Source organism: Otolemur garnettii, unplaced genomic scaffold (assembly GCF_000181295.1).
Source record: "Otolemur garnettii isolate 467f Iridium unplaced genomic scaffold, OtoGar3 scaffold00141, whole genome shotgun sequence".
Lineage (NCBI taxonomy): Eukaryota > Metazoa > Chordata > Mammalia > Primates > Galagidae > Otolemur > Otolemur garnettii.
Window position 1 is genome coordinate 1,443,227 of NW_003852536.1, and position 11,606 is coordinate 1,454,832.

General features: G+C 40.5%; 1 protein-coding gene across 2 annotated transcripts in view; it reads right to left on the reverse strand.

The window, feature by feature from the left end:
- Positions 1–5,547: 5,547 nt before the first annotated feature.
- The window catches only part of CNST (consortin, connexin sorting protein), a 79,966-nt gene continuing 73,907 nt past the window's right edge, over positions 5,548–11,606 (reverse strand). For both annotated transcript variants that reach the window (XM_012810746.2, XM_023518569.1), the window contains exons 10-11: positions 10,975–11,110; positions 5,548–7,310 (exon numbers count right to left, since the gene is read on the reverse strand). In XM_012810746.2, the coding sequence (XP_012666200.1) occupies positions 7,105–7,310; positions 10,975–11,110 (342 nt within the window). In that variant the 3' untranslated portion in view covers positions 5,548–7,104. The remainder of the gene's footprint in view (positions 7,311–10,974; positions 11,111–11,606) is intronic.

An 11,606-nucleotide genomic window follows, 5' to 3' on the forward strand; every position in this document is an offset into this window, starting at 1 on the left:
ATAGCCCACAGCAACCTCAAACTCTTGGGTTCAAACAATCCTCATGCCTTAATTCCCAAGTAGCTGAACTACAGGTGCCCAGCACAACATCCAGCTAATTCTTCTATTTTAGTAGAGATGGGGTCTCACTCTTGCTCAGGCTGGTCTCAACTCCAGAGCTCAAGCGATACTCCTTCTTAGGCCTCCCCTGTAATCATGCTAGGGTCACAGGCATGAGCTATTGGACCCAGGATCCTTTCTCTATTGATTGGACTTGACGCCCTCATCAAAAATGAGCCAGCCAAAGATGTGAGTTAATTTCTGGACTCTCCATAGGTCCATATGTCTATCCTTATGCCAGTATCACACTGATTTGACTACTGTAGCTTTGTAGAAAGTTTTGAAATTGGGAAGTGTGGGTCCTCCAACTTTTTCCTTTTCATTCTTGTAATGAAAAAGAATATTCTTGTATTGGAATATTGATGGGGATTACCTTGAAAGTGTAGATTGCTTTGGGTAGTATTAATATCTTAAAATTGTCTTTCTGTATACATAAACATGGGCTAGCTTTCCATTAGAAGTTTTCTTTAATTTCTTTCATCAATGTTTTAAAGTTTTCAGTGTACAAGTCTTTCACCTCCTTGGCTAAAAATCCTAGGTATTTTCTTCTTTTAAATTCTATTATAAATGCAACTGCCTTAATTTCCTTTTTGGATTGTTAATTACTGATGCATAGAAAAAGGTGATTTTTGTGTATTGATCTTGTATCCTGCAACTTGGCTGAATTTGTTTAGAAGCTCTTGTAGCTTTCTAGTGGATTTTTAGGCACTTTCTTACATTGGAACATGTCATATGTAAACAGTCTAACTTCTTCCTTTCCAATTTTAATGCTATCTTGTTTTGTGCTGCTACAACAGAATGCTACAAAGTGGGTAATTTTCAAGGAACAGAAATTTATTGGCTTGTCAGTGCAACTCCACACAAAATAATTAACACCTATGCAGTCCATTTGCATTGAACTGAAGGGATCCGGGGAGGCCAGCAGCAACAAGCCCCCCTGCAGGGAGAGACAAGGCTCCCCATGATCCTCCCAGGCTTTTACTGAAGTCAGGCAGGAAAAAAATACAGCACAGCAGAAAGCTTCAAAGAGAGAGTCAAGGTTAAAAAATAACTTTTTCTTTAACTGCATGATTTAACTCGTAACACCTTCTGTTCACTGCACTTCTGTCTTACCTTTTTCTTATCAGTGTTAAATATAACTTAGGGTTAGGACAGTGTGCTGTCTCTACTGTATCTGAGTATTGTTCTCAGTGCTCAGGGCCAGCAGCGATGCTTGGATTCTGTCCAGATCACTCTGTCCTGGTGCCTAGCACTTTCAATCCTCTGCTCTATCCCACATCGGCACATGGTTCTGGAACCTGAGGAAGTCCAAGACCGAGGAGCCAGTATCTGGCAAAAGCCTTCTTGCTGTCATCCTGTGGTAGAAAGGCAAAGAAAGGGTGAAAGGGAGAGAGCAGGAGTTCAAACACGCAGGCTCAAGCTCTTTTTTACAATCGGCATTAGTCCATTCATCCAGGTGGAGCCCTCAAGACCTGAACACCTCCCATTAGGCCCTACCCCCAAAACCGCTGTGCTACAGATTGTTTCTAACATGTTTTTCAAACCATAGCAGATGCCTTTTGTTTTTCCCCTCTGAGCTCTCTGGCTAGGACTTCCAGTACGGTGTTGAACCGCAGTGATGAAAGGCAGCATCTTGGTCTTGTTCCTGATCTAAGGGTGAAAGCTTCCAGTCTTCCACCATTAAGGTGTCATCTTTGGGGTTTTCAGAAATATCCTTTATCGCCTTGAGGAGGTTCCCTTCCATTCCTAGTTTATTCAGATTTTTTATCATGAAAAGATGTTAAATGCCTTTTTGGCATCCATTGAGATAATCATGTTAATTTTCCCTCCTTTGTGTATTACATTGATTTTTTTCATGCTGAACTACCCTTGTGTTCCTGTAAGGCCACATTTTAAAATCTTAGTCATTTTAGTGGATGTATACTGGCATCTCATTGTTTTAATTTGCATTGCCTTGACTAATACTCAGCATTTTTAACTTTTTAAAAATTGAGACAGTTTCATTATGTCACCCTCAGTAGAGTGCAGTGGCATCACAGCTCACAGCAACCTCAAACTCTTGGGTTTAAGTGATTCTTTTGCCTCAGCCTCCTGAGTAGCTGGGACTACAGGTGCCAGCCACAATGTCCAGCTATTTTTTGGTTGCAGTTGTGGTTGTTAGCTGGCCCAGGCCAGGCTCAAACCCGACAGCCTGGGTGTATGTGGCCGGTGCCCTACTCACTGAGCTACGGTGTCAAGCCTCTTCCTCTTTCTAAATAGTACTCTGAAGTATGCGTGTTGTTTCTTATGTACATGATTGATAGAATTTACTGGTGAAGCCACCAGGGACTGTCGTTTTCTTTGTCAGAAGGTTTTCAATTCAGGGCAATTTGGACTTTCAATTTTGAAGGCTCTTGCAGAGAAGCTTTCCCCGCTAAAAAAGACCTGTCAGCTATTAATGTCGGAAGTACTAACTAGAAGTGAAAAGTAATAATTATTAGATAATAATTACTAGAACTCTGGCTGTAAGAAAAGGTTCCTTTTAAGATTCCTGTTCAGTTGTTCTGCAGGTGGCTTGGACAGAATTTTACTCTTGTTTCTAATAGTGTCTGACACATGAAAGGAAAGAGTAAGATCATTTCCACCCCCATCAGCAGCATGTTTCCTGGTTTTTTCATTTTTATTCCCTCTTCACAAATACATTTCCTTCACCAGATAGTAATTCTTTTTTTGGGGGGGGGGGAGACAGAGTCTTACTATGTCACCCCCCAGTAGAGTTCTGTGGTGTGGCGTCACAGCTCACAGCAACCTCAAACTCTCAGGCTCAAGCAATTCTCTTGTCTTAGCCTCCCAAGTAGCTGGGACTGCAGGCACCTGCCACAATGCCCAGCTATGTTTTGTTGCAGTTGTCACTGTTGGTTAGCTGGCCAGGGCCAGGTTGGAACCCACCAGCTCAGGTATATGTGGCTGGAGCCCTAGCTGCTGAGCTACAGGCGCCAAGCCAGATGGTAATTCTTTTTTTTTTTTTTTTTTTGAGACAGAGTCTCACTATGTCACCCTTGGTAGAGTGCTATGGTGTCACAGCTCACAGCAACCTTCAACTCTTGGGCTTAAGTGATTCTCTTGCATCAGCCTCCCAAGTAGCTGGGACTACAGGCACTGGCCACAATGCCCAGCTATTTTTTGTTGCAGTTGTCATTGTTGGTTAGCTGGCCAGGGCCAGGTTCGAATCCGCCAGTTCAGGTTTATGTGGCTGGCACCCTAACTACTGAGCTACAGTGCCAAGCCCAGATGGTAATTCCTTAACCTGGTACCTTCCTGGTTTTTAAAGCCCCAGCACCCAGCTCAGTGCTAGGCACACTGCAGCCATTCAAATGTTTGTCAAGGTAAAGACAGGGATAAAGACTGTTGTTCAACGTTCTGTACTGATGTCAGGGTTTAGCTGACTTTTGGAGCAACTCTTTCTCATTCAGGGAGAAGAGATGCCCATGGATTACCAACCCTTTTCTCACACTAGCCTAAACCAGGGGCATTTAAATAGCACTAGAATTCCATTTGGAAATTTAAAACTCACTGTGGCTTTTACTTACTTATTTTTATTTTTATTTTTTTTTTGAGACAGAGCCTCAAGCTGTCCCCCTGGGTAGAGTGCAGTGGCATCACAGCTCACAGCAACCTCCAACTCCTGGGCTCAAGCGTCAGCCTCCCAAGGAGCTGGGACAATAGGCGCCTGCCAGAACGCCCGGCTACTTTTTTTGGTTGCAGCCGTTATTGTTGTTTTGGTGGGCCCAGGCTGGATTCGAACCTGAGACCTTAGGTGTATGTGGCTGGCGCCTTAGCCGCTTGAGCCACAGGTGCCGAGCCACACTGTGGCTTTTAGAGTTTGTACCTGAGGCTTGATAAATGTTTATCTTTGAGGTTGCTAAAATAGAATTTGTGCACTAGAATTTGTGCAGTAAACTCTGGAACCAATCTTGCTTTCTTGTCGAGGGAACATGATAGAATAGAAAGGAAAATGGACTCAGGAGTTGTGGGACCTGGACTTGAGGGATGTGTTCACTGATCTAAGCCTCAAATGAATTAAAGGTGAAAACACTCCATACGCTGCCAAAAGTAGTCAGCAAGAGTGAGACCAAAGGAAGAAACAGAGTGATACAGGTCACGGTAGTGGAGAGAGGAAAATTCAGTCTCTCTGGATTGGGAGTAAATGACCCAAGGTCAGCTTCAGTGAAACAGGTGAACAGCTAGAGGATTCGTTCCTTCCCACCTTCCCTCCTTTTCTCCCCAACTCCCACCCCTGCTCTCATCCCTGCCACTCCCATTCCATGTCCTCCTGCCACTCCAGCAACACACACACAGCTCAATACAGTAAACCTCCCAGAGGATTCTGATTTTTAAATCTGAAAGAAAGAATTTTTAGAGTAAATTTCAACCACTGTTACATGCGGATGGGGGGAGTACTTTAGAGGCTAAGAAAGGCTTTACTTAAGGACCTACTCAACTGCCCAGAATAGAAGACTATCTCCTTGAGGGTCCAGACCAACTTCTGAAATTATACTTTCACTTTAAAGCAGTTTTCTTAGCACCCAAGGGTTCAAATAAACTCTGAGACATTCTGTTGGTATAGATTTTAAATTGCAAGCTCGATTTTATATCCTCAAATACAGTTCTCAAGGAAGATTAGTTACAAATAGTTGTCAATACTTTCAAGTGATGGAAGAAATTACATTTTAGTAAAACTGGATGAATTTTGTATGTGAGAGATAACGATCCTTTCACCACCATGCGGAATTACTCCAGTTCATGCAGTAAATGACTATTACATCTTTTAAAGGTGTCCTAATTTTTCTAGTTGAGATTTCATGCCTATTTTAAGTCAAGATATCAATATGCTCCTGAGCTCACCTCACCCTCTCTGGAAGTAGGGAGGATGCCCAGGGCTGCTCTGAGCCACAGCTGGGCCCCTGCTTAGGAAGATGTGGTTTTGACTCTTTCATCTCAGTGTGAAGGTTCCCAGGAAGTCTAGGGTTTCAGAAGAAGTGGCCTGGGTTGCCTATAAGCAAATACTATGCCAGAGATCATACAAGACACTGATAGTGACCGAAAAGAGGTGAACAGGAGGGAAATTTTAAGTTATTTTGACATAAAATAGGCAGAAATAAGCATCACCAAACTCCTGTGACTAGACATTGAGGATAAGAGAGAAGAGGTGTGTCTGTGATGAGGTGACCCTCACAGTAGACCCTGTGAACAGCTTTTACAGAACCACTTAAGATAGTACCGTCAACATCTTACATATTTTACATACAATTTGAATACAAATTCTTAAAATTTATAATAGAACATTAAAATAATCTTCTAATAAAATCAGCCTTAAGTATAAGGAATCTAAAATTCATTATCTTGTACAACTCTAAATAAATATCTTTGATCTATAACCCTTGAAAATATTACAGTTTATGGGTGACACGATAGAGACAAGTCAAACAGTATTACAAGTGAAAATAAAACACCAATTTAAAAATAAGCCTAAAAACACACTGAACTGAAAAATACAAAACCGAGACGCTAAGTACACAGTAATTAAACCCTAGCATTGGGGTAGCCGGATGCATGCTTAGCAACACACATTCAACTTATATATAAAAAGCCCTTTAAAATTCATATCATCTAAATAAATAAGCTGAAACAAAGGGAGGTACTGTACCAGCCAGTAACAAGTAGAGAGTAATTTCTCCCTTTTTCTTTCAAATGAGGCTAACAGAAACCAGGAAATAATGATCACTTGCTAAAAAACCGTAATTCATGTTTGCTCTTTTAAAATGCTACCTGATAAAAAGTCAAAGCAAGGCTTCCTAATGGTAGACCACTGTACTTTAGGTAAGGGAAGACCACCTTACTGACGGATTTAAACAAAAACTAGACATCTGCCTACTGAAGGCATGATTGGATTTTTGCTTCATGACCCCACGATAGGGTCTAAATCAACCCCACGATAGGTTCTAAATCAACCCCACGATACGAATGCACGTTCAAATACCTGAATGCATGATCTGTAACACTGAATTATACATGATGATTTCATTTGCCAAAGTATTGGTTCATTTCATGTAAGACCAAATCAAAATATCTATAGTAGGAACTATAATCTATTTATGCTTATATTCTGGTTCTTAGATTCTCATAATAGGTGCTCAATAAAAGCTGAATTGAGTTGAGTCCAACATTCATCATTTCAGGAAGCACTGAATCCATGATAAAACCGTTGCCTAAGACTCAGGGGGAGCTCTTTCATTTTGCCTCCAGGCCTCTGATTAATATTTTGCTAGTTAATCAAGTTAATTGCCACAGATCAGTCACAGTTTCTCATTTCAGAGTCAAGATTTCTATAATTCATTTATCCCACAGTTAAGCCTTCTTCGAAGATTTGTGCCTGCACATCATCGTCAAGTTAAAAGAATAAAAATAATCTTTGTTGCTTTATCTTGGGTATTTGCTTATCATTCTGCCTGAAACACACATATGCACACCCATACACACCATTCCATAAATGGATAAAGAATCCGGAAAGAATGCACAAAGCGTAAATTACACAGCTTCCAAAATGACCTAAAAAATGACACTGAAATCATGGAAGTAACTCCTTTTGATTATATACAAACTTATTGCATGGTAGCTGGAAGCAATGTCTGTGGACCAACAAATGGAAACCAAAAGTGCGCTTTGAGCACCGGCTTGACAAGGTAGGTGAAACTAGTGTGGTTCCAACCCTACCCTGTTTCATTCTGCCCAGCGCTCAGGCAGATACGCCCTCCAAAGATCATTGGTTCCATCTACTCGAGATCAGTATCTGCCTCACTACACGGACCATTCTAAGGGAGTTCTTCTGGCTTGCCATTTAAAGCTGCTGTTGCTTATGTCCTTGGTTCACTACCGGAGGAAGGGGGAAATATAACAGAACTCTAGAAATAAAGTTTCACATCTTTTCATTCTCACTGCCAGGACGCCTGCCTTTGTCGAACGCTGCTAGGAGAGGTAGATCCAGTGTTTCAGTTCCGCCATTCCCTGCAGTAACTTAGTGTAATAGAAATCCATGTTGTCTGCAAAGTCTGTACAAACTGGTGACTCCATGTCACCAAAAGTGCAGTATAGTGCAGTTCCTCCAACACTAAGCAAAACCGTTGCTATGCACAGCAAGATCAGTAAAATACAGGAGCCACCTCCAACTTCATCTGCAAACACAAGAACAGAGGGAGGTTACATTGTCATCAAAATGGAAATTTTAGCGTCTACTGTCTTCTCACTAATAATATAACTGGATGTTTCCAGTGTTAGTCCTCTGCGGACAGGACTTACTGACAGAAAATTCATGTTCCTAAGGATTCTCCAAAGACCTACCTGTTAGTCAAACACCAAGATTCATACCTGTGTTTGTGAATGCTAAAATGAAAACTAGCTCATTTATCCAATGAATATAATCACTTCCATGAAAAAGAAGAAAAACAGACATTGTTCCTTGGATGTGCTCATAGGATTATTTTAGAGTACACCCTACTATTATATAATAATACCTTTGGAGTTCACATCATGGGACCATTTTAAAGCAAAGTTAATTTGGTATTAAATAATAAAAAAATGTTTTAGGCTGGGATCACTGTATCTTACTCATTCACTTTTATTCTTAATCACTCAGTGCCATGGTAAAGTTCTAGACTGTGTAGTGATTTCTTCTAATTTTGCTTAACATTTTTGGCAAGTTTGCTTTTAATAAATATGTCCATATCAATCTTTCTACATAGAAAAAAACTATTCTTTGGTTGACAATCATTCATAATTAAAGAAAAATAAAAAATATTTCAAAAAGACTAAAAAGTTTTATGATTCGCAGCATGATGAAACTGTAGGCAAGCCTTTTTGGAAGGTAACTTGGTAGTGTCTATTAAAATTTAAAATTAGGCTTGGCACCTGTTGCTCAATGGTTAGGGCGCCAGCCACATAGTCCAGGGCTGGTGGGTTTGAACCTGGCCGGTGCCTGCTAAGCAACAATGACAACTGCAACAAAAAAATAGCTGAGTGTTACAGTGTCACCTGTAGTCCCAGCTACTTGGGAGGCTGAGGCAAGAGCATCGCTTAAGCCCAAGAGTTTGAGGTTGCTGTGAGCTCTGATGCCACAGCACTCTACTGAAGACAATATAGTGAGACTCTGCCTCAAAAAAAAAAAAAAAAGAAAAGTTTATGCCTATGATGAAAAAATATATACACATTTTTTGAGACAGTGTCTCATTTTGTCACCCAGGCTGGCGTGCAGTGATACCATCATAACTCAGTGCAGCCCTGAGTGCCCTCCTGGGTAGATGAGATTAGAGATGCATTTCATCACACCTGGCTGATTATTATTATTATTTTGGTAGAGATGGGATCTTGCTATGTTGCCCAGGCTGGTTTGAATTCCTACCTTCAACTGATCCTCCTTTCTCAGTCTCTCTTACTGCACTGCTCTGAAAATATGTTTTTTATACAAACATAGAAATATGATTGTAACATTCATGGTGTGTGTTTGTTTTTGGATAGTGTGGTTTTTCTATCTTTTTTTTTTTTTTAACATCATCCCCTCCCACATCCTTATCTCTGTTTTTGATGGGACAGAGTCTTGCTCTGTTGCCTGGGTAGAACGCTGTGGAGTCATTATAGCTCACAGCAACCTTAGTCTCTTGGGCTGCAGATACCCTCTTGCCTGAGTCTCCTGTGTAGCTGGAACTACAAGTACCAACTACAACACTTGGCTACTTTCCTATTTCTTTTTAAGAAAGACAAGGTCTCACTCTTGCTCAGGCTGGTCTCGAACTCCAGAGCTCAAGCAATCCACCCACCTTGGCCTCCCAGAGTGCTAGGATTACAGCTGTGAGCCACCCTGCCTGGCGCTTATCTTTGTGAACAACCTAGTTGACATATTTTTCTGTATTTTGCTTCATTATCACATAGTCATATGTAAACATTTAAACACAGTTTAAGTATTTGAAAACATCTATTTTGTTTGTTTTATCTAGATGTGCTGGAACCATTCAGAGCTGTGCAGTCCAACAGCCACTTGGTTCAAAATGAGAGGTGATCTGAGTATAAAATAGATACCAGATCTGAAGACTTTGGTGTGAAAAAAGGATGTAAAATATCTCTCTTTAGTAATTTTTTGACATAGATCATATGTCAAAATAATATCTTTGACATACTGGTTTAAAATATATTATTGACACTCATTTTGTCTGCTTTTCTTTTTTGTAGAGACAGAGTCTCACTTTATCGCCCTCTGGTAGAGTGCTGTAGTGTCATAGCTCACAGCAACCCCTAAGTCCTGGGCTTAGGCGATTCTCTTGCCTCAGCCTCCCGAGTAGCTGGGACCACAGGCGCCCACCACAATGCCTGGCTATTTTGTGTTGCAGTTTGGTGGGGACTGCATTTGAACCCGCCACCCTCAGTATATGGGGCTGGCACCCTACCCTTTGAGCCACAGGCGCTACCCCATTTTGTCTACTACAAAATTTAAAATCATGTATATATTTCATTCTATTTCTAGTGAATAGGATTGATTTAGACTTTCAAGGGTGTCCAAACTTTTTTCCTTTCTGTAGCACACCGGAAGAGTAACAGTTGTCTCGAGCCACACACCAAGCACACAAATACTAACGAAAGCCGATGAGCAAAAGAAAAGGTCCATGCATACCTTTTTGTGATCTCTGACACCACAGATAAGCAAATCAGTCCTCAAATAATTTGCATGTAGCCCAAAGGCCACAGTTTGAACACTCGTGAAAGAACAGGCTCTTTTAGGAAGGTTTATGCCACTGGGCAACCTCTAGAGCTTAGCAGTCCACATCACCTACCATTTACACGAAGTTTTGTAATTCTCAAAATGAAATCACACACATTATTTGACAGGTTTTTCAGCCCCCAGAGGGATGGTGGAGAGATGTTACTCTTATTTTAAAGATCATGAAACTGACTCTCCTACAAATTGAGTGACTTTGTCTAAGAGGAGGTAACTACTAAGTGAAATTGGAACTGTGAGTTCCAAATCCAGAGTTCCTTCTACTAAAGCAATGATCTGGTGCAAACTACTGCCAGCAGAAATGGGCATTTTACCTGGAAAAGATTTTACAAGCAAGGGGCAAAGGTAATATTAAGGGTTAGAACAGATTATTTTCAAGGCCCCTAACCAGTCTTAAGACCATAGAAATACAGAAACTTCTACTGGCATCACTTTTGTCAGACTTAGAAAACATTCCTTAATATTCATACTGTTGCTTTAACAATGCAATTGTTTTATAAAACAGTAGAAAGGACAGGCCCTCAGCTGCATTTCCACTTCCTCTTACTTATCTAAGTCTTAGATAAACCTATTTGCAACCACAAAAGGCAGCACTGTTTGCTGCAGTCACTACCTTATAGGCCCAGGAGGAAAAAACAAATCCAATAGTAGCAGGTGTTAAATTGCTACTCTTGAGAGACACTCTGAAGAGGAAAGAAGAAATCACTGAAGAGGATATACTTGTAATTCACACAACTTCTCCACAATAAAGGAGAAATAGTAACTGGCCACTGAATAGAAGCCAAAATTATCAGGCTCACTGAAGGAAAAAAAGAAAGATGTATTAAGGAAGGAGATTAATTGAAATAAACTCTCCACACTGAGGATTATCTATGGGTAAGGAGGCCACAGATGAGTTTTGCAACTTGCTCTCTTAATGGAACAAAATGTTTAGGAATAATTTAAGGTTACAGTTTGATAAAGTCAGTTACTCTTTTATGACTCTGATTGGCAAACGTCACAGCACACGTTAAGTCATTCTTTCAGCAAACACTGACCATCAACTCTGCCAGACATGGTGCTAAGCAGTTTACCTTGATCCAAGGTATCGTCTATTTCTTGGAATCTCACTCTTCGCTTAGATGGTTTCTGTTGCATTTGGGCAGGATGATCTCCTACAGTATCATTTCTCTTCTTTAATATCGAGACTAAGCCTTCAGCAGGAACAACCTGTCACGGGTGATAAGAACCATTTGTTCTATTAAGGTGGGACATCTTGATATTTTACATGTGACTGCAAAAAAGGCTAACTTAATAGATACTTGCATTTTTATTACAGAAATTCCCATCGGAAGAAAACCACAATGAAGCATTAAGAGCTAACAGAATAAAAGTTTCACTTTTATGAAGTGACAAACATGCAAATCTAAAATGCTGACATCTTTTTTTTAACCCCTGAAGTGACCCCAGGGACAGGCACTGTGAACGGCGTGCAGCAGAACGGAAGTCAGCAGGCCTCTTCTAACTACCACACTTGGTAGTTTACTTTTCCACTCTCTGTAAAATAACTACTCAGCCCTTCTTTGCTAAATCCTAAGCACTGAGTTTTGCTTTACAAAATACACTTATGATCCACCATTGTTTCTTTATTCATCAGTGATGTTTCAGAAATGACCATGCAAACTTTAAGCTATGTCTAATATTGAACTTTTTTTTTTTTTTTTTT